At 40.4% G+C, this 21,714-nt stretch overlaps 1 protein-coding gene and 1 pseudogene across 1 annotated transcript; one reads left to right on the plus strand and one right to left on the minus strand.

The window, feature by feature from the left end:
* Positions 1–152: 152 nt before the first annotated feature.
* On the minus strand, positions 153–4,715 carry LOC100337970 (olfactory receptor 6C6-like; annotated as a pseudogene).
* Positions 4,716–19,589: 14,874 nt separating this feature from the next.
* On the plus strand, positions 19,590–20,528 carry LOC100343041 (olfactory receptor 6C74-like). The gene has a single exon (XM_002711046.3). It carries the CDS (start codon positions 19,590–19,592, stop codon positions 20,526–20,528), a length of 939 nt encoding a protein of 312 aa, XP_002711092.2.
* Positions 20,529–21,714: the final 1,186 nt, after the last annotated feature.

A 21,714-nucleotide genomic window follows, 5' to 3' on the forward strand; every position in this document is an offset into this window, starting at 1 on the left:
AAGTACAACTTTACCATAAAATATGGGGAAAAAAAAAGACATTTCATACATTTCTTTCCATCATGTCTTTCTACCTTGTGAATGATCTCATGTAGGAAACTCACTTGAAGAACCTTGTGGCTCTGTTCCACTCTGTTGCACTCCTTTACAGTCTACTCTTTCTTATGAAATACTTCAGTTCTCACTAACGTGACTTCCTTTCCATAATTTTTTCAGAGCTCTGTGTGTGCATGTGTGTGTAACTAACATGAGGTCTCTGTGTACCTGTGTCTGGCTTACTTCAATTAATATAGTGGTGTCCAGCTCCATACATTTTGTTGCAAATGTCAGCATTTCATCCCTTTTGTGGCTAAATAATCTTCCAACGTCATATTTTCTTTTTTATTTTTCTTTTTTTTTTCTTTTTTTGACAGGCAGAGTGGACAGTGAGAGAGAGAGAGACAGAGAGAAAGGTCTTCCTTTGCCGTTGGTTCACCCTCCAATGGCCGCCGCGGCTGGCGCACCATGCTGATCCAATGGCAACAGCCAGGTACTTCTCCTGGTCTCCCATGGGGTGCAGGGCCCAAGCACTTGGGCCATCCTCCACGGCACTCCCTGGCCACAGCAGAGAGCTGGCCTGGAAGAGGGGCAACCGGGACAGAATCCGGCGCCCCGAATGGGACTAGAACTCGGTGTGCCGGTGCCGCAAGGCGGAGGATGAGACTAGTGAGCCGCGGCACCTGCCCATATTTTCTTTTTTCATCTTTTCCATCAGTGGACACGTAGGTTGATCCCATATCTTGGCTATTGTTAATATTGCTGTAATGGACTGGGGAGTTCAAGTATCTTATATGCTGATTTAATTTCAGGTATGTACAAAGAAGTGAGAAGCTGGGTCATACGATAAAACTAACTTTAGTGTTTTGAGTACCTGCCATATTATTACACATATTATTTTATTTCTTCAATTATTATTTGGGAAACCTAGATAGACACACACAGAGAGAGAGAGAGAGAGAGAAACAAGCTGCTGACTGTTGCTTGCCTAGCAATCAATGACAAGGGCTGGGTCAGGCCGAAGACAAAAGCTGAGAACTCAATCCAGGTTGTCCACATTACACAAGTCATCCCTGCTGTCTCCCAGGGTTTGCATTAGCAGGGAGATGGAATTGGGAGCTGGAACCAGAATGTGAACCTAGGTACTCTGATATGGGATGTGGGTGTCTTCTTAGTCCCATTTTTTTTTTCATTTTTATTTGAAAGATCAAGAGACAGAGACAAATAGACATAGAGAGACCTTCCATACTCTAGTTCACTTCCCAACTGCTCAAAACAGTGATGGTTGGGCCAAGCTGAAACCGGGAGCCCAGAACTCAACCCAGATCTCCCACATGAGTAACAGGGACCCAAATACTTGAGCTATCTCCTGATATATCCCAGTGTGTGTGCTAGCAGAGAGCTGCAATCAGAATCAGAGCCAGGGCTCAAACCTAACCTCTCTGACTTGAGATACAGCCTCACAACACCGCTTTAACCAGCTACACCAAATGCCCACCAACTATTCTCCAGTTTTATACAATCCTTCCCTTTTGCTATCTGTTTCTAGAAACCATGACTTGAATAAAGCCCACCTGGTGCAACTGTAACTGGCTGTATGGAATTTTTTGGGTAACTGAATATATCAAAACTATGTAGCTGCCATTTCCCAGGTACCCTGTGGGGCTCAATCCTTATCTTTAAAAAGCTTTCACTTGGGGCAGGTGCTGTGGCACAGCAGGTTAAAGCCCTAGCCTGAAGAAGCAGCATCCCATATGGACGCCAGTTCTAGTCCCGGCTGTTCCACTTCCAATACAGCTCTCTGCTAAGGCCTGGGAAAGCAGTGGAAGATGGCCCAAGTCCCTGGGCCCCAGCACCCACGTGGGAGACCTGGAAGAAGCTCCTGGCTTGGAATCAGCACAGCTCCGGCCATTGGGGCCATCTGGAGAGTGAACCAGTAGATGGAAGGCCACAGCAGAGAGCTGGCCTGGAAGAGGGGCAACCGGGACAGAATCCGGTACCCCGACTGGGACTAGAACCCGGTGTGCCGGTGCTGCAAGGCGGAGGATTAGCCTAGTGAGCCACGGCGCTGGCCAGCAATAGTTCTTGAAGGTCTCTGTATTCAGACTGGTGAACAAATGTGAAATCCACTTAGTTGCACTAACTGAGAAGGACACACTTTACCACTAAGACTATTGGTGGACACCTTCGCAGGAATCACAGAAAGTCACTTCCATCTCCCACTAAGCTTACCAGAATTTTTCTTTCCAGAGCTTCACCAAGAAATCTTTAGTGTTAGTGTTAGTGTGCTCGGATTTCTGTCTGGTCTTTGGACATGTGATCCCTAAGTTCTTCAGGAGCAGGATGATTGCTAGTTCCTACTGCATTCAAAAAAGTGAATAGAAGGAGTTAATTTGGACTGAGTTGTGCCCCTCAATGAGGAACAAGAGGCATGTTGCTTTTCCTGCACCCTTCTGTTCCGCCATGAACACACTCTGCAGCTTCGTGGCCTTGCAGGGCGGGAGTTCAGGAAGGGAGTCACCAAGACGTAAGACGGCAACTCTTTTCAATTGAGTCAGATTTGTCAGACAGTTTACATCCAAAGGACATTATTGAAGGACAGGGACTTTCAGGAATCAGCATTTCTGAACGCGGGATGCACTCACTTTTCATACTGATGAAGGTCAGTGACTGTCTTTTGGAGAGATTACTTAGAGAATTATACCAAGGCGTTGGGAGAAAGGAGGGGAAACTGGCTGTCAAAGACACCAGACACATTGCTAAATGACTTCAGCAAAAAAAGAACAAGCACGGACACAGGTAATCATTGGGGTGAACCTCAAGAATATGATACTGAGTAAGATAAACCAGACCTCAAGTTCCTATTAGGTGGTTTCTTTTACAAGAAATTCTCTAAAAGACAAAACTGGGGCCAGTGCTGTCTTGTAGCCGGTAAAGCCGCCGCCTCTAGTGCTGGTATCCCATTGAAGTCCTGGCTGCTCCTCTTCTAATTAAGCTCTCTGCTATGTCCTGGGAAAGCAGTGGAAGATGGCCCAAGTCCTTTGGCCCCTACACCTGCATGGGAGACCCGGAAGATCCTGGCTCCTGGCTTCAGATTGGCGCAGCTCTGGCCATTGGGGCCAATTGGAGAGTGAACCAGCAGATGGAAAACCCCTCTCTCTCTCTCTCTGCCTCTCCTTCTCTTTCTGTGTAACTCTAACTTTCAAATAAATAAATAAATCTTTTAAAAAAGACAAAACTGATCTATTATGAGTGGAAACACATCAATGTGTACCCTAGTTGAACATCATATGGAGGTGGCCTGTGGGCAAGGAAATGACTATGAAGACACAAAGTGGACTAAGAAGTACAATGCCAATGTTCTGTAGATTTCTACATGAGTGTGAATATGTGTTTAAATGTATTGGTTCAAAATGATTATATTCTGCTTTATGTAAGATATACTTAATTTGTCAAACATGATAAAAGCAGAAGTAGTAAAGAAACTTCTAGTTTACAAATTATTTAAATATATGGGAAATACCCCATGTATAAAGAAATACTCCAGTTGTAGGTAAATTATACTTTGACTCTTTCATAGATTACTATCAATTGATTGTAGGCTTCAGACAGTCTATAAGACAACATAAGCAATCAGAATGAAAGCCTAGAAGTCAATTATGGTATCAGAAAACAACAACTGGTAAGATGTGCAAACTGAGTCTGGCATTGTGGAGCACCTTACATATACGCGGATTTTGTCTCATTGGTGTGAACATGACAAACTCTTTGAAGTATATCCTTGAGAGCTTCTTTTACCTGCTGGTTCCTTAGGGTGTAAATGAAGGGGTTGAGTAACGGGGCAATGGAGGTGTTGAGCACTGCTATTCCTTTAGTTAAAGTTACCCTTTCCTTTGCTGATGGTTTCATGTACATGAAGATACAGCTCCCATAAGTAATAGAGACGACCACCATGTGGGAGGAACAGGTGGAAAAGGCCTTGGTCCTTTGTTGAGCAGAAGGAAATTTTAGGATGGTTTTGATGATGTGGGTATAGGAGAGGACCACTAACAACAGCGTGACCACAAGTGTCACCACAGCTAAAACAAAAGCCATCAATTCTAGGAAATGTGTGTCTGTGCATGAGAGTTGCAGGATAGGAGAAGTGTCACATAGGAAGTGATCGATAGTTTTGGAAGCACAGAAGTCTAGCTTGAGCCCCAAGACTAACAGAGGGAAGATGATCAGGAATCCAGTTACCCAGGAGCCGAGTACAAGTTGGTAGCACATTCTGCTGTTCATAATGATTGGGTAATGCAGCGGTTTGCAGATGGCGACGTAGCGGTCATAGGACATGGCAGCCAGGAGGTAAAACTCTGTGATGCTATTAAAAAAAAGAAGAACAGTTGAGCTGCACAGCTATTGTAGGAAATGGTTCTGTCCCCAGTCAGAATGCTTATCAGGAACCGTGGAATGCAGGCTGTCGTAAAGGAAATCTCTAAGAAGGAGAAATTTCGGAGGAAGAAATACATAGGAGTCTTGAGGCGGGGATCCAGCAGGGTGAGGAGGAGGATGGCTGAGTTCCCCATCAGGCTCAAGATGTAATTGGAAAACAGAAACAGGAAAATCACAATTTGTAGCACAGGGTCATCTGTCAGTCCCAGTAGAATGAACTCTATCTCCTCTGATTGATTTTTCATTTCTCCTTTGTCTTGTCAGATCTACACAAAATAAAAACTAGTATCACCAGCAAAAAAAAAGACATTTCTTAACTTTAAGCCACAGAAAATTTCCTATACAGAAGCTTACATATGAGCACATACTTTTGTAAATCAACCTAGAGATCACCACAATGTCCTAGAACCCATCAATCACATTTATAAGGACAGCAAGAGAGTCTTCCAAATTACGTATGTCCTCCTTACCACTTTCCAGAATGCTTGGTATCAGTCATTAGAAATGTAGTTCTGGGGCTGGCACTGTGGCATAGTGGGTGGGGTTGCCGCCTGCAGTGCCGGCAACCTATATGGGTGCCCATTAGACTCCCGGCTACTCTACTTCCGATCTAGCTATCTGCTATGGCCTGGGAGGGCAGTGGAGAATGGCCCAAGTCCTTGGGCCCCTGCATCCACGGGGGAGACCTGGAAGAAGCTCCTGGCTCCTGGTTTCAGATCAGCATAGCTCCAGCTGTTGCAGCCAATTGGGGGGTGAACCAGTGGATAGAAGACTTCTCTCTCTCTCTCTCTCTCTCTCTCTCTGCCTCTCCTTCTCTCTGTGTGTAACTCTTTCAAATAAATAAATCTTTTTTAAAAAAAAGAAATACAGTTCCACATTTTGGTTAGTGTTAATTTGTGATCTTTTAAACATTTTATCTCAATAGATCATTTATGTGTTAAATTTTTTGAATTTCTGAACTTAAGTGATATCTCAAGTAATTTATTACCTGAACAACACAAAGGATATAGGAAATAATTTTTATCCCATTTGGCATAATAATTAGCAACTTAAGGATTAACGTAGTAGTACAAGAAAATTCTAAGAGAGAACAGTTCAAACAGAAAACTACAAAGGAACTTAAACCGAGTCTCTGCTGTAGGATGATCATGATCCCATCACCAGTGGTGTTTGTGAATATAATCAAAAATAAAGAAGTTGACAACTTTAAAAAGTGAATAATCATTGGCCGGCGCCGCGGCTCACTAGGCTAATCCTCCGCCTAGCGGCGCCGGCACCCCGGGTTCTAGTCCCGGTCGGGGCGCCGGATTCTGTCCCGGTTGCCCCTCTTCCAGGCCAGCCCTCTGCTGTGGCCAGGGAGTGCAGTGGAGGATGGCCCAGGTGCTTGGGCCCTGCACTCCATGGGAGACCAGGAAAAGCACCTGGCTCCTGGCTCCTGCCATCGGATCAGCGCGGTGCGCCGGCCGCAGCGCGCCGGCCGCGGCGGCCATTGGAGGGTGAACCAACGGCAAAGGAAGACCTTTCTCTCTGTCTCTCTCTCTCACTGTCCACTCTGCCTGTCAAAAAAAAATAAAAATAAAAAAAAAAGTGAATAATCATTTACACTGGCTGAAATAAAGACTGCTTCTCTTTTGTAGTTTCCTGTTTTTGTATTCTGACTCCTACACGGTCTTAATAAACAAAACCAACAAGATCATTATAGAAAACAGTATGACAAGTAGTATGTACACTAAATTGCACAAACTGGGGGCAGACGTCTCAATGCCCTAGGCTCAGCCAGTACTTGGGGTGCTCATATCCCATATGGGAACACTCATTCCAGATGTGGTTCCTCCACTTCCTATCCAATTATCTGCTAATGTGCCTGTGAAGGCAATGGATAATCATGCAAGTGCTTGTGTTCCTGCCACTCATGTGGGAGACCCAGATGGGTTCCTGGCTCTTGGCTTTGGGCTGGTGCAACCATGGCTGTTGTGAGCATTCGTGGAGTGAACCAGGGGATGGGAGATTCTCTCTCTCTCTCTCTCTCTCTCTCTCTCACACACACACACACACACAATTTCAAATAAAAGTAAAAAAATCTTTAAAAAACAAACTTTTGAAAATGAGCCAAGTGGTATTTGACATATAGCAATGCAATACTAAGTCATATTTTCCAGAAAATTGTGCTTGTACAATGATCACATAAGAATAGTGACAATTTATCATTTTTGCATGAATAATTCAGGAGCTCAAGAATCTTATAAATGCACTTTTCACAGTATAATTTTCAAAAGTTGAAATAGTGTATCATTTCCTGATCAAATTTAGTTGTAAAGTAGAACCAAAAGGATATATTATAGCAATCTATATTTAATGCTTAAAACCATATCCAGAGAAATAAATCTAAATTAAGTCAATAACCAAAAATTTCTCTATTTTACTATTTAACTCCATGAACCAAAGCTCAACAACTTGATTCTTGATTTCTTGATTCAGTGAAATTGATTGTTAGATATATCTGTCAATGTCAGAAATAGGGAAAATCTTTTTGCTTTTCTTGTGAGGATTTTTATCCCCTCATTTCTGAAGATACATCACTTTCTTCCCCATATCATTTCATTATGAATAGTCTAGAAATGCTACATAGATAAAAAGAAATAATCACTTGTTTTATAGTTACAGTTTTGAATACAAATAGGGCCTGGTAACATTCAGAGAAATTTTGTAGAAGCAAATAAATGTACAAATCAGTTCAGGACATATTTTGATAAAGGAAAAATAAAATGAAAAAGGAAGATAATGGGTTCTGGAAGTCTTTATATATGTTTTTTAAAATTCAGAGAAAGAGTTCAAGGAAAAAAAAGATTTAAATTGTGTAAGTAAACTTGTAATTATAGGAGTAATATAAAGAAAATGTTTCATACAGAATTCAATACAGAATCATTTCCTAAAGTGTAGAATGAACACACCAAAAATATTTTAAACTGACAAAAACTAAACAGAGAAATTTGAAATTTAGTAAGTTTCAAACTCACAATGGGTGGTGGGTTCACTATTGAGACAAATTTTGGATAGTATATACAGCCCTACAAAAATAATGATATTCAAATGTCAGACAAATAAGAAATTAAAATTAAGTAATAATAATGCATGAATCTACTGTGAACTGAATATGTAACAACCATTATTCTCAATTATTTATATATTTCATGCTGGACAAAGTGATTAAATACAAACAGTAGAGCTGTATTGAGGTTTGCATTTAGATCAGGGGAACAGATCAATAGAAGCTATTTTCAGAAGTCATGATTTAGAAGACAAGTTATGGGCATTTTTGTAAAAGCAATTAGCATCAACTCTAGGAAAAATTGCTTCTTAGGAGTTTCTATCATCAAATCAAATCATTTTTCAAAACCATTTAAAATTAAGATCATTCAAAAATGGAAAATATGTAAAATCATGTGTTTATGCACTGAAGATATTAGCAAACTTAGCTTCAGGTTCTGAAATATAATTGTTTAGAAAACATATCACATGCAGAAATAAATATATAAAGAACCAAAAGCTAAAAAATGTGAAAAGTCTTTCCAGTGTTAGTACAGACATTTTAGGAGGAGATACCTGATTCAACGGATCCTCGGTCGGTTCCTAAAAGGATATCGAAAGATGACGCGGATATTCCAGGCAGATGGAGCAGCAAGAACAAGAGAGGAGCGAGTGGCTCAAGCATGGCTTGTTTGAAAACAGTATTAGGGTTCTTCCATTTAATCATCTCTGATAGAACCGTAGACTAATGGAAAATACAGCGCAACTCTGCCTGGATTTATTTAGTCTAGCACACTTAGGTCATTGTGCAGCAATACATTACAACATGTTCTCATTTGCACCAACCAGCCCATGGCAACATTGGTACACATGAATGATTATTTAATGTATCAAGTACAGTTTCATCATATCAAGCCATTGGTTCACCCTGATTCAACAATTATGTCTGCCATCTGTCCCTTTACGTCCACTGTATAGGAAAACAATGCAAATCACATTATGAAATCAACAGAATACAAGCCAAAGAACTTAATTTTATTTAGTTTTGTTAGATATCACAAATATCTGATCAATAATTAAGATAAAAAGTCTTTTGAATTGAAATAATTATTGCATATTATTTGCAATATTTCACCAACCAGCATCTATAAGTCAAAATGTGAAAGGTGGTAATAAGATTAAACATTTAATAGTTTAGCAGATCCTATTATAAATTCTTTTTTAAATAAATATATTTATCCCTATAAAGAGAACAGATTTCATGTGTTTCATGTATATATACAATTCTGTACGTACACACATTTGGGCAAACTATCTTCCCATCAACACTGAACTCACCATCGTGGTAAACACAGAACACTGATGTCTTTTCATTCTACTTTAAAACCTATGACTGAGTTACATGTTGTCTTACAAATATTTTCTTTGAGCAAATCATGATGCAATACTAGGAGACCATTAAATTTTCCTTCTTTTTGCAATTTACTACAATTTGCTCATGTTAAGTATTGCATACCTTTCAGAATACGACACTGTGCAATACAAAAATTAACTGTCTGCTAAAACTGTGGAGAATGTATGCTTCCTGTGTCTTACAGGAAAATATTTAACAACAACAAAGAATTCTCAGGGCAACTGAGATTCATGAACATCATTTCCTTAGGGGTTGCCAAATTGTGTATTGCAGAAGTGCAGTCTGCAGACATAAACATACATGAACGCAAGCACACATTTCCTTCTGTTAACCATGCTTCCAGAGGTTTCAGTAAACAATGCCATGAGATTTGATTGCCTAATGCATGTCATTCTTTGGAAATCTCAGATATATAGCTGAGGATATAGAAACAGAAAGAAAGAAGGATTTTTTACATGGATATAAAAAGTGAGAGTAGAAGACAGAAAATACAACCTGATGAAGACAAATCTATCTCAAGCTAAATGTGTTATAAATACTACTTTATCCATTTTACAATACATTCTCTGAAACACTCCAATTTATGAAATTTTTTTGTAACTACGTAGTTGTTCTTTGTGAGGATATACCAGACCTTATGTAACTGCTGTTTATATGCAGGCTGGTAGATTGCTTCCAACTTTGAGAATTACAAAAAAAGTACAAATGAATAAAACCACACATGCATTTTTATAAAACAGTTTTCATGATGTTGAAAGTCATAATGTTAATCCTTCAAGGTATATTTCTATAATTAGATTGATGAATCAAAAGGATATCCTGTATACTTTTTTAAGCCATTACTAAGATGTATGAAAGGACATCAAAAAATACAGACATAATGTAATTAAAAGATAAGCTTATTTTAGTACAAATTTTTAAATTTATAAATGAATTGAATATATAGTCATATATATTGATGTATTTACTAATTGTCTATATTCATCTTAAGCTCATTTTTTCTATTAAGTTTTCCCTATTTCATTCCACTTTGGAAAAATTGGATTTCCACATGCAAAAGTTTGAAACAAGACCCTTACTTTACGTGCTACACAAAAATCAATTAGCAATGGGTGATAGTTTTATTGAGTTTTGAAGAATCCAACAGAAAGTAAAAATTATACTGAGACTAAAATATGCATGAAGAAAGAAGACTAATGCATAAACATTTGAAAATAACACAGAGGTAGTAGATAACTCAACACATTTACAGAGTAAGTATTATCTAATGAGTAGCAAAGGGCTTTGAAATACTCGGCTGGGTTCAGTAAAAGCTTTGCCACACACTGGGACCCTGCAGGTGTTATGCAAATTTTATGCCTCAGTTTCTCCATTTAGTAGAAACCAGTTATTAGAAGTGTTTCCTGTTCTGTAAAAGATGACAGTGAAATTCTGAACAATTCAATAATGTGGTACAACCAGCGCTTGATCTCGTGATGTGGGTAAAGCAACAAGAAGTCTGGAGAAGTCAAAATCTCAAACCATGAAGAGACTTTGCACATCAGAATAGCATTTAAATTTTTTTAATCATATAAGGTGAACAAATGCCATGTATTCCATATATATGGATTTAAGAGCATAACGTGCTTCCCAGCCTGCCCTCCCTCCCACCCATGCTCCCATCCACTCTCCTCCTTCTTTCTTATTTTTTCGTTTAATTTTTACAATGACATATTTTCAGTTTATTTAATAAACACAGATTTATAGGGCCACTAAATAAATAATTCAACAAGTAGTAAATAGAAAACCACTGTTCCTCAAGAGTGTAGACAAGGGCTGTAAACAATAATCGAATCTCACAATGTCAACTTTGCTCATTAAAACAGAAGAATATTTTGGCACTTAAATCTGCTTAACAGTAATTTCCAAAGATTTTCTTCACAAGAAGCACTAAGAGAGTTTTGGAAATGTTACTGTTTCCTTTCTTCCTTTGTTTTTAATTGACACGTAAAAAATACACATATGGATGGGTAACAGCATGATGTGGTGTGTGTGGATATATTGCCTAATGATGAAATCAGAATATTCACTATAGCTATTGCCTCATACTTTTATCATTTCTTTGTGGAATATCAAGTTACCATCTGTGGGGAGCAACTCGAACTAGACTGTTACTGGAATTAAGACTTATTCTATGTATCTGCTCTCCCACAATATGGCGCTGAGAAGGGAGAAACAGCTTCTACACAGCTGCCTCCAGTTCAACCAATAAACTGTAGGACTTACTCCTGATTGGAGGAGAGCAGCGTACTCGGCGTGTGGGTAGCAGAGTTGGGATTGGTGGAAGAGGACTATAAAGGAGGAGAGAGACAACATGCACCAGGAACATCTAAGGGGAACATCTATCTGAAGGAACACCTGTGCAGCCCCCGAGAGAGCCGGCCGGCGGTGTGCCGCTCCCCCGCGGAAGTGGGGAAGGTGGCAGGGGGAGCCGCCCTTCCACGGAGGTGGAAGGGTCGGTAGCCAACCCGGGAAGAACCAGCAGCAAACCCGGGGTAGGCCGAGCAGACAAAAGAACAGCTCAGGGTCCTGTGTCGTTCCTCCACGAAGATGGGGAGCGACAACCATCCCTAGGCTTCTGAGTCATTATTTGTATGTCTGGGCTTTAACATTCTGTTTAACATACTCCAATCTCTCCCTACATCTCTCAGCTTCTGATAACCACAATTATATTTTTAACATCTATGAGATAACATATTTTAGACCCCACATACTAGTGAGATCATGTGATAAATGTTGCTCTGTGCTTGACTTATTTCAATTAACATAATGACCTCCAACTGGAACCATTGAGCAAATGTCAAGATTTCATGTTTCATCATTTCTGAGTAATATCCCATTGTGTGTATATGTCATATTTTCCTTATCCATTCATCAGTTGATGGATGCTAATGTTGTTTCCATTTTTGGGCTACAATGGTGAATGATGCGGTAATAGACATGGGAGTGCCAACTTCTCTTCAACAGGTGGATCCCATTCTCCTTGAACACATGCCCAGGAGTGGGACTGTTGGATCATGTGATAGCTCCACCTTTATTTTCTTGAGGAATCCCGTACTCTTTTCCATATTGGTTGTATTAATTTAGATTCCCACCAACAGTGTGCAAAGTTTCCTTTTTCTCCACATCCGTGCAAACTTGAGAAGAGCCAATCTCACTAAAGTGACTGAATATCTCAGTGTAGCTTCAATTTGCATTTCTCTGATGAAGGGTGATGCTGAAAAATTTTTGCATGCTTTTGGCCATTTGTGTGTCTTCCTTTGAGAAATGTCTGTTAGATCTATTGCTAGTTTTTAATTGGATGGTTTGATTTCTGCTGTTGAATTATCTGTGATCTTTATATATATCCTGGATATTAATCCCTTGTCAGATGCACAACTTGCAAACATTTTCTCCCATTCTGTGGATTGTCTCTTCAGTCTCTCAGTCGATTCTTTGGCTATGCTAAAGCACTTTAGTTTGATGAAACCCCAAGTGTCTGTTTTCTCTTATTTTTCTTGTGTTTATGGAGACTGATTCAGAAAATCCTTGTCCATTCTATTGTCCTGGGGTGTTGTCCTTATTCTTTATTCCAACAGTCTAAAAGCTTCAGGTCTAACATTTAGGTCTTTAATCCTTTATGAGGTTGTTTTCTAAAGATTTCTTTACTTACGTATTTTAAAGACAGAATGATGGGGGTGAGGACAGGGAAAAGGGAAGTGGGAGGGAGGGAGGGAAAGAGAGAGAGAAAGAGAGAGAGAGAGAGGACAATACAGCAAATGTGTATTTCCCTGTTAGAAGAGAGCACTTCCATATACTGGTTTACCTCCCCAACAGGCTGCAACAGCTGGGCTGGACCAGACTGAAGCCAGCAGTGTGGAACTCCATGTAGGAGTCCTACAAGCACTAGGCCCATCATCCATTGTCTTCTCAAGCTTATGGGCAGGAAGAAGAATCAGAAGCAGAGGAACTGGGACCTGAACCAGCACCCTATTATGAGCCGGTGATGTCCCAAGTGAAGGCTTAACCTGCTGTGCCACAACACCTGCCCCAAGCTGGTGAGAGATAGAGGTCTATCTTCATTCTGATGGGTGTTTGTGTCCAGTTTTCCCTATATCATTTATTTTAAAAGACTATTCTTTTTCAAATGCAACTTTTTCTAGCACCTTTTTCAAAAATCACTTAGCCCCAGATGTGTGGGTTTCCATCGACAGTATCTATTCTATTCTGTTAGTCTGTGGATCTGCTTTTTGGCCATACCATGCTGCTTTGATTATTGTAGCTTTATAATACATTTAAAGTCAGGTAATACAGTGCCTCTTGCTTTGTCTTTTTTCTCAAGATCACTTTAGCCATTTGGGATCTTTTGTGGATACATACAAATTTCAGTAGTGTTTTAACTAGCTCTATGAAAAAAATCATTGAGATTTTTCTAGGAATTGCACTTAATCTGTAAACTGCCTTGGCAGTATACACATTATAACAATACTGCTTTGCCAATTCATGAACATGAAATGTCTATCCATTTCTTCTAAAATTCCTTTCACCAATAGTTTAAGGTTGTCTTTCTAACTCCTTTTCAATTGATTGATTATATTTACTCCCAGGTATTTTATTTGTATGTGTGTAACCATTTTTATTTTTATTTTTATTTTTTTTGACAGGCAGAGTTAGACAGTGAGAGAGAGAGAGACAGAAAGGTCTTCCTTTCCATTAGTTCACCCCCCAAATGGCTGCTACGGCAGGCGCGCTACACCCATCCAAAGCCAGGAGCCCAGGTGCTTCCTCCTGGTCTCCCATGAGGGTGCAGGGCCCAAGCACTTGGGCCATCCTCCACTGCCTTCCCGGGCCACAGCAGAGAGCTGGACTGGAAGAGGAGCAACAGGGACAGAATCCGGCACCCCAACTGGGACTAGAACCCAGGGTGCCGGCGCTGCAGGCAGAGGATTAGCTTAGTGAGCTGCAGCGCCAGCCAATGTGTGTAACCATTTAAAATGGAATTATTTTCTTGATTTTTTAGATGACTCATTAACGTAAAAAAATGTAGCCATCTCAAGTGTGTTTGCTCACTCATGACTCCGAACGCCATTCATATCTACATTATGACAGTAGGCAGAGATAAACAGGAAGAGAAAAGAAATCCTCTGTTATGCAAGGATAATTACTGGAAGGTGCACAAATTGTCTCCATTGACATTGTGGCCAGAATCTAGTCCCACGGCAGCAGTCCAAGCTGCGAGGATGGGGAAGGGAATGACCATCTATTCTATAGAAGAAGTGGAGAGTGATGAGAGCCAGTGTTGTGGCACAGCAGGTTAAGCCACTGCCTGTGATGCCCGTCATCCCATATAAGCACTTGTGCACCCCCGTGGGTGACCCGGATGAAGCCCTGGTCAATGCAACCATTTGGGGAGTGAAGCAGTGGATGGAAGATCTCTTTCTATCTGTCTCCTCATTCTCTGTAAGTTTGCCTTTCACCTAATTAATAAATCTTTTAAAAAAAAAAAAAAGAAATATAAGCTTCTATTCTGTAGACAGTGTCACAGACAGCAGAAAAGAAACTGAAGTCCATATGAAACATGAAATGATGTGCATAACAAACTAGTAATGGTCTGTTTAGCTAAAAGCTCAGTTTTGTCTAAGTCCCACTACTCTCTCCATTTTATAGTCTCACCATTTATTCCCACACAAACTAACTATTTTTCTAGTCCCAAATCTTCATTTAAACATCTGTGATTTCAAAGCATGAGAGTGTATGTGAGAGGGCAAACACATTAGGGCCATCCATACTGAATTCCCCAGTATCTAAGTCTTTTTTTTTTCCTCGACAGGCAGAGTTGACAGTTAGAGAGAGAGAGAGACAGAGAGAAAGGTCTTCCTTTACCGTTGGTTCACCCCCCCAAATGGCCACCATGGCCGGTGCACTGCAACCGGCTCACCAAGCCAATCTGAAGCCAGGAACCAGGTGCTTCTCCTGGTCTCCCATGCAGGTACAGGGCCCAAGGACTTGAGCCATCATCCTCCACTGCACTCCAAGGCCACAGCAGAGAGCTGGACTGGAAGAGGAGCAACCCGGACAGAATCCGGCGCCCCGACCAGGACTAGAACCTGGGGTACTGGTGCCGCAGGTGGAGGATTAGCATATTGAGCCACTGTGCCTGCTGCAGTATCTTAGTGTAAACTAGATTCTCTTCAATTACAAATGTTGTCTTGCAAAATGCTTGCTGTCTGGGGAGAACAGTTGTATAGCATATGAATTGGTGATCCTTTGGGAGGTGGTGGTTTGGGATCTTACACCCTTCTGAGAGTTCTTCGGAGTCTTCAGATAATTTCCTTCTGGGCACAGAAAGCATACACACTCCAATAGATCAAGAGCAGATATTTTTATATGGCACTGTGTATAATACCTTGACGTGGAGTCAACCCAGAAATAAGCAAACTGTAGGAACCGGGGTACTTAATGCACTAGTCTGACTGCAATAAAATAGGTAATCAAACCACTTCCAGGATTGCCAATGATAGGTAAGAAAAGGAAATTGGGATTGTGGGGTGGAATGGGATTGATTCAGAGAGGCAATGCATAGCAATGTACTCAGTTCAGCACAAGATAAAAGAGGGAATTACTAGGGCACAGATGATGCTGTCCTTGTGAATTTGTGTCTATATCTTTTCAAGATATTTTTGTGTTTACAATAAATGATTGCATTGTCATGGTTTACTGTGAATCTTTCTAAGGAATCAAAAAATGAAAACAACCGATGTTTTTAAAGTTAAAAATAGCACTTCCAACATATTAGAGGTATTGTAACTCAAGTTTGTTAAATTTTACCAGTTAAATTTTTCTTTCCCAAATATTTATATTTTGATTTGAGAAAAACAGCGAAAGAAGATAAATGCAATGCAATGATAATTTACAATTGGAGAGCTTTAAAATTTTTAGATGTAACTGAAATTCAGAATATCTAATACAACTGAACATTCACAGGCCCAACTTCTAATGGTTTCATAATGTGAATTTTATTCATTTATGTAGTGTATGTTAGGGGATAACTGCTGTGTATGATTATTGAAGTCAGACAAAGGAAAGTTACACCATGACAAGTTTATTTAGGTTTCTAATGTACATGGATTCCTATAATTTTTGCCTATAATTTTATTTCATAATGTGAATTTTATTCATTTATGTAGCATATGTTTAGGGATAATTGCTGTGTTTGATTGCTGAAGTCAGACAAAGGAATGTTACAACATGATAAAACCTTTATTTAGGTTTTTATGTGCATGAATTCCTATAATTTTTGCCACTGAGCATTTTGTGTAATGCAGAGAATTCTACAGTGGATTGCTTCACAGTAATCTGAAAGTGAAGGAAATGCCCAAGAGAAGAAAGAGACACTACGTTCACTAATTGTGACAACAAATTATTTTTTAGCTGTCTGCTGTGCACAGACTTAGTTACTTTTAGTTAATCCACAAGAAATACTCTGCAAGCTTTGTAGTATAAAGAAACAAGTAGTTTATTTAAGTAGCAAATTTTAAGAAGCAGGGGAGAGAGAGAGAGAGAAAACGGGGTGCGGGGGAGTCCCCAAGAGCAGGGGACTCAACCCGGGAATTTACCACTAGACAATCTTCACACAGCACCGGAAAAGGATCCATACTGAGAACCAAACATCATCAGTAATCATCACGGGCACGTTCAACGTTCAGCATGACTGTGAGTTCCCCGGGATGGAACAGAAGCAGCAGAGGCTTGCTCTGGCTCCCTCTTAAAGCCCCCAAGGACAAGGGTGGCCCATTGCCAAGATTTTAGGCAAGCAGTACGTCCTGTCTCCAATCTTGGCCAGAGAGCCGAGATACGAAGCATGCCCACCTGTTTATCAGAAACATTCCTTTATCCTCCTCCGTGGGAACTGGCCAGGCTCCCAAGGAGCAAGAGAAGGTCATCCGGCAGACAAGTTACTTGTTTACCAGAGCCGAACCTAGATACAAGCCTCTTCATTCTAAAAATTTGTCCTTACACTAATGTATGCCCATATAATTTTTTTAAAGATTTGTTTTTATTTATTTAAAGGAAAAGTCACACATACACACACACATAGACACACACACACAGATCTTTAATCCTTTGATTCATTTCCCACATGCCTGGCTAAAGCCAGGAGCCTGGAACTCCATCCAGGTCTCCCATGTGGGTGACAGGGGCCCAAGCACTTGACCCATCCTCTGCTGCCTTCCCAGCTATGCTAGCATGGAGCTGGATTAGAAGCCAAGCAACTGGGACCTGAACTGGTACTCCAGTATGGAATGCCGATGTCACAGACGGTGACTTAACCCACAGTGCTACCACACTGGTCCCATCTTCAGTTAACCTTAATCTTGAAATGTTATGGATTTGATTCCCTCTACAACTCTTAACTGCATCCTTCCACTTTTATCTTCATGACCACTGATTTATTCAGACCCATATTTTTTTGCTTGTATCATTACAACAAGTTCCTAACTGGTTGCTGTGTTCCTACTCAAACCAATTTCTCCTCATGGTATTCTAGCATCTCAGCATTTCCATTCATTCCAAAATGCAAATTAGATATTATTTACATGTTTTATTAACATATAAGTACTTCAAAGACTTTATGGAGAAATGGAAAAAATGTTCATTTTGGTGCAAAGAAATTTTGTAATAATTTCATATGATGGGTCTTCATTAAAATGCATATTTGAAAAAAAATGTGTTGGATTTCATTTTTGGCACCAAAATAAATTACCATTTATTTCCATTTTTTTCTTATTTTACTTGTTATTAATAAAAAGAGAACAGATTTTATGTATTTCATGGCACAATTCCACAATTTCTCTGTGTACTTTTTGAGCCCCCTTGTACGTGGTTTACATAGCAGAGCTCAGTGTGTTCATTCTGCGGAAGCCTCGCAGAGACAGAGAGACAGGGGGTCTGTACTGCATTTCTGTTCAGGCTCTTCCTCTTCTGCAGAATCTCTGTTCTTTACCTCCCTCTAGGACCTATCTTAGAATGCAGTTTTTCTCTGTAAATTCCTCTCAATGCTTGGATACAGTTTTTATTTGTCCTTATGTGTTTAGTTTTGTGCACATGTGTGCCTTCTTAATCATAATATGTGTTTTAGAGGTTGGAAATAATCATCCTCAAGACAGAAAACATTGTCTTTTACAGTGCTATGTGGAGTAAAAACTTCATTGTTTTATGCACGTGATGGTGAAGACATCTGGAAAAGAATTTCTTTAGAATGAATGTTAATCTTAATCCCCATCTCCAATTTACTGGCTCTCAAACCTGAATAACTTTGTAGAAAAGTTATCCACTATTTGTAATATATGTTTAATGAATGCCAACTGGACAATTGAACATTCTTCTAATAGGGAAATATACACTTGTAATCTTCTCAGCAATATTCTTTGATTTATTATGCATTTGAAATGTTTCAAATACTCCTGTTTTAGACCATACCAAACTCACAATTATTCATGTTTTCTCTCTTTATTATAGAAAAACAACAAAAAAAGTTAGTATGAAGACTATAAGAAGGAAATTTCATTGGTAAGCATTTTGTCCTTATAATTTATTCTTATTAATTTATATTTATTTTTCTAATTTACATTAATTTTTTCCTGTAGCTCGATGTCCTATCTGTCCTATCTCTAAAAATTCTTATCTAAGTTTCCAGATAGTTTTCTCTTTTTTGCATCTCTCACTTAGTACCATTTCATAAACTCATATTTCTCATGCTTCTATATTCCTGTATTTTTCTTCATGTTGCCCATTCCATTCTCAGAACTGTAACCTCAGAGGGATCCACAGAGGCTTGCAATAGACACACACATCACCACCCTGTTCCTGATGATTTGAGGTACAGGCTGGGAAGGGTGGGAGGTGACAGCAGCAGTCAAGGTGTTGTTCTTATTAAGAACAGCAAATGAAATTTATTCCTAAGCAACATTTTCACTTATCTGAAATTGGATCATTTTAGCCATGAAGATAAGTAAAAAAACTATCAGACTGTTGTGTTGGATTGTGTTAATAAAAAAGTAAATGTATACTAGCAAAATGTTCATTAATGATGACAAGTCTGTCTGTCTTTGTGCAAAATATGGATTGAAGTACTTCAAATGAAAGGTTTAATATTAATATTATATTATATATATTATATATTATTATATATTATATATTATTATATATTATATATTATATTGTATATATTATAGTATAATATTAATGGTTTAATAAATGGTTTCATATGCAAAACTTTTATTCAGTTAAATTTTAAAAAGCAACAGGAAAAGATGTGCCTTCCTAATATGTATAATCTAAAGAAAAATAGAATTAGCTTTCTTTAAATTCCTTCTGCTTTATTTACATAAAGCAAAGAAAAATTATACTGTTGTATAGATTATTATCTAGCACAATTGTGGGTTAAGATTATTAGTCTACATTAAGATATTCTCAAAAAGCAAATCATTCTTCTTTGTGGCATATCCAATTTAAAACATGGATCAGCAGCATATTGCACTATCGTAAAAACCACGTTGTTAATGTTAAATTTCAATACTAGTCATCCCTGGGATTTTTCCACTGAGATGATTATTGTTATATGTCACCTATTCAGACTTGGTAAGTGTCAGAGGACGTCATGGGAAACCACACAAGACTGACAGCGTTCATCCTGGCAGGTTTGACTGACGACCCAGAGTGGAAAGTTGCCCTCTTTGCCTTCCTACTTCTCACCTATCTGCTAAGCGTCACGGGCAACCTGACCATCATCATCCTCACGCTGGTGGACACTCATCTGAAGACGCCCATGTATTTTTTCCTTCGGAACTTTTCTTTCTTAGAAATTTCCTACACTACGACGTGCATCCCCAAACTGCTCGCTGTGATGGCCACCGGGGACAAGACCATTTCCTATAACAGCTGCGTCACCCAGGTGTTCTTCGCCTTCCTGCTGGGAGCCTCGGAGTTCTACCTGCTGGCGGCCATGTCCTGCGACCGCTACGTGGCCATCTGCAAGCCGCTGCGCTACACCACCATCATGAGCAGCCAAGTCTGCACGGCGCTCGTCCTCGGCTGCTGGGTCGCTGGTTTCCTCGTCATCTTCCCACCGCTGCTCTTAGGACTGCATCTTGACTTCTGTGCCTCCAACGTGGTTGACCATTTCTACTGCGACACCACTCCCCTCCTGCAGCTCTCCTGCACAGATACGCGGACCCTGGAGAGGATGGGGTTTGCCTCGGCGCTGGTGACTCTCTTGGTCACGCTGGCCGTGGTGCTGGTGTCATACGTTTGTATCGCCCAGACAATTCTAAAAATCCCTTCAACCAGTCAGAGGAAGAAGGCAGTTTCCACGTGCTCCTCGCACGTGATTGTCCTATCCCTGTCCTACGGCAGTTGCATCTTCATGTATGTCAAACCGTCCATGAAACAGCGGGTCTCTGTTGCAAAGGGGATCTCAGTGCTCAATACCTCAGTCGCTCCACTTCTGAACCCTTTCATCTACACATTGCGCAATAAGCAGGTGAAAGTTGCCTTCATTAATGTGATGCATAGGGTTGTCTCCCTGGCAAGAAAATGATTATCCTCTGACTTTATATAAAGGGAATGAGGGAAGCGTCGGAAATACTATTAATAGCAGTTCCTGCCGGCCCCCAGTGGCTCAATAGGCTAATCCTCCACCTGTGGTGCCAGTACCCCAGGTTCTAGTCCCGGGCGGGAAGCCGGATTCTGGCCCGGTCGCTCCTCTTCCAGTCCAGCTCTCTGCTGTGGCCTGGGAGTGCAGTGGAGGATGGCCCAAGTGCTTGGGCCCTGCACTTGCATGGGAGACCAGGAGAAGCACCTGGCTCCTGGCTTTGGATCAGCACGGTGCACCAGCCTCAGCGGCCATTGGAGGGTGAACCAACGGTAAAGGAAGACTTTTCTCTGTCTCTCTCTCTCACTATCCACTCTGCCTGTCAAAAAAAAAATAGTAGTTCCAAGACAATATTTTCACCTTTTTTATGCCTTTTTGTTGCCTTTATATTAATTTTAGGTGTTTTCAAGTTATATTTTTAAATAAAATATCTCATCTGCAAAGCATTTTTTAAAAAGTTTGAGTCTTTCTGTTTTATTATTTTATTTTACTCTATTATGGATGCTGATATGAGTCCCAGCTGCTCCACTTCTGATCCAGCTCCCTGCTAATGGCCTGGGAAAACCAGTGGAAGATGGTCCAAGTGTCTGAGCCCCTGCCCACGTGGGGGAACTGGATGAAGCTCCTGGCTTCCAGCTTTGACCTGCCCCAGTGCTGGTTGTTTCAGCCATTTGAGGAGTGAATCAGTGGATGGAAGACCTCTATCTCTCTCCCTATCTTTCTCCCTATCTCTCTCCCTCTGTGTGTGTGTGTGTGTGTGTGTGTGTGTGTCTCCTTCTCTCTCTGTAAATCAAAATAAATCTGTTATAAAAGAAAGAACTTTTGAAGAACCAAACGCAAATCAAATGTGAGAGGTCTTTCTGGTGTTATTTATGGATCTTTCTAGGAAGGTACATCTGATTTTTGTGGATATTTAAGCAGGTTCTCAAAGGACAGGAAGAGATGAGACAGGTATTCCAGGCAGATGGGAGGAGCCTAAATAAAAGTGAATGGCTCAGGCCGGCGCCGCGGCTCACTAGGCTAATCCTCCGCCTAGCGGCGCCGGCACACCGGGTTCTAGTCCCGGTCGGGGCGCCGGATTCTGTCCCGGTTGCCCCTCTTCCAGGCCAGCCCTCTGCTGTGGCCAGGGAGT

The sequence above is a fragment of the Oryctolagus cuniculus genome, chromosome 11 (genome assembly GCF_964237555.1).
Source record: "Oryctolagus cuniculus chromosome 11, mOryCun1.1, whole genome shotgun sequence".
Lineage (NCBI taxonomy): Eukaryota > Metazoa > Chordata > Mammalia > Lagomorpha > Leporidae > Oryctolagus > Oryctolagus cuniculus.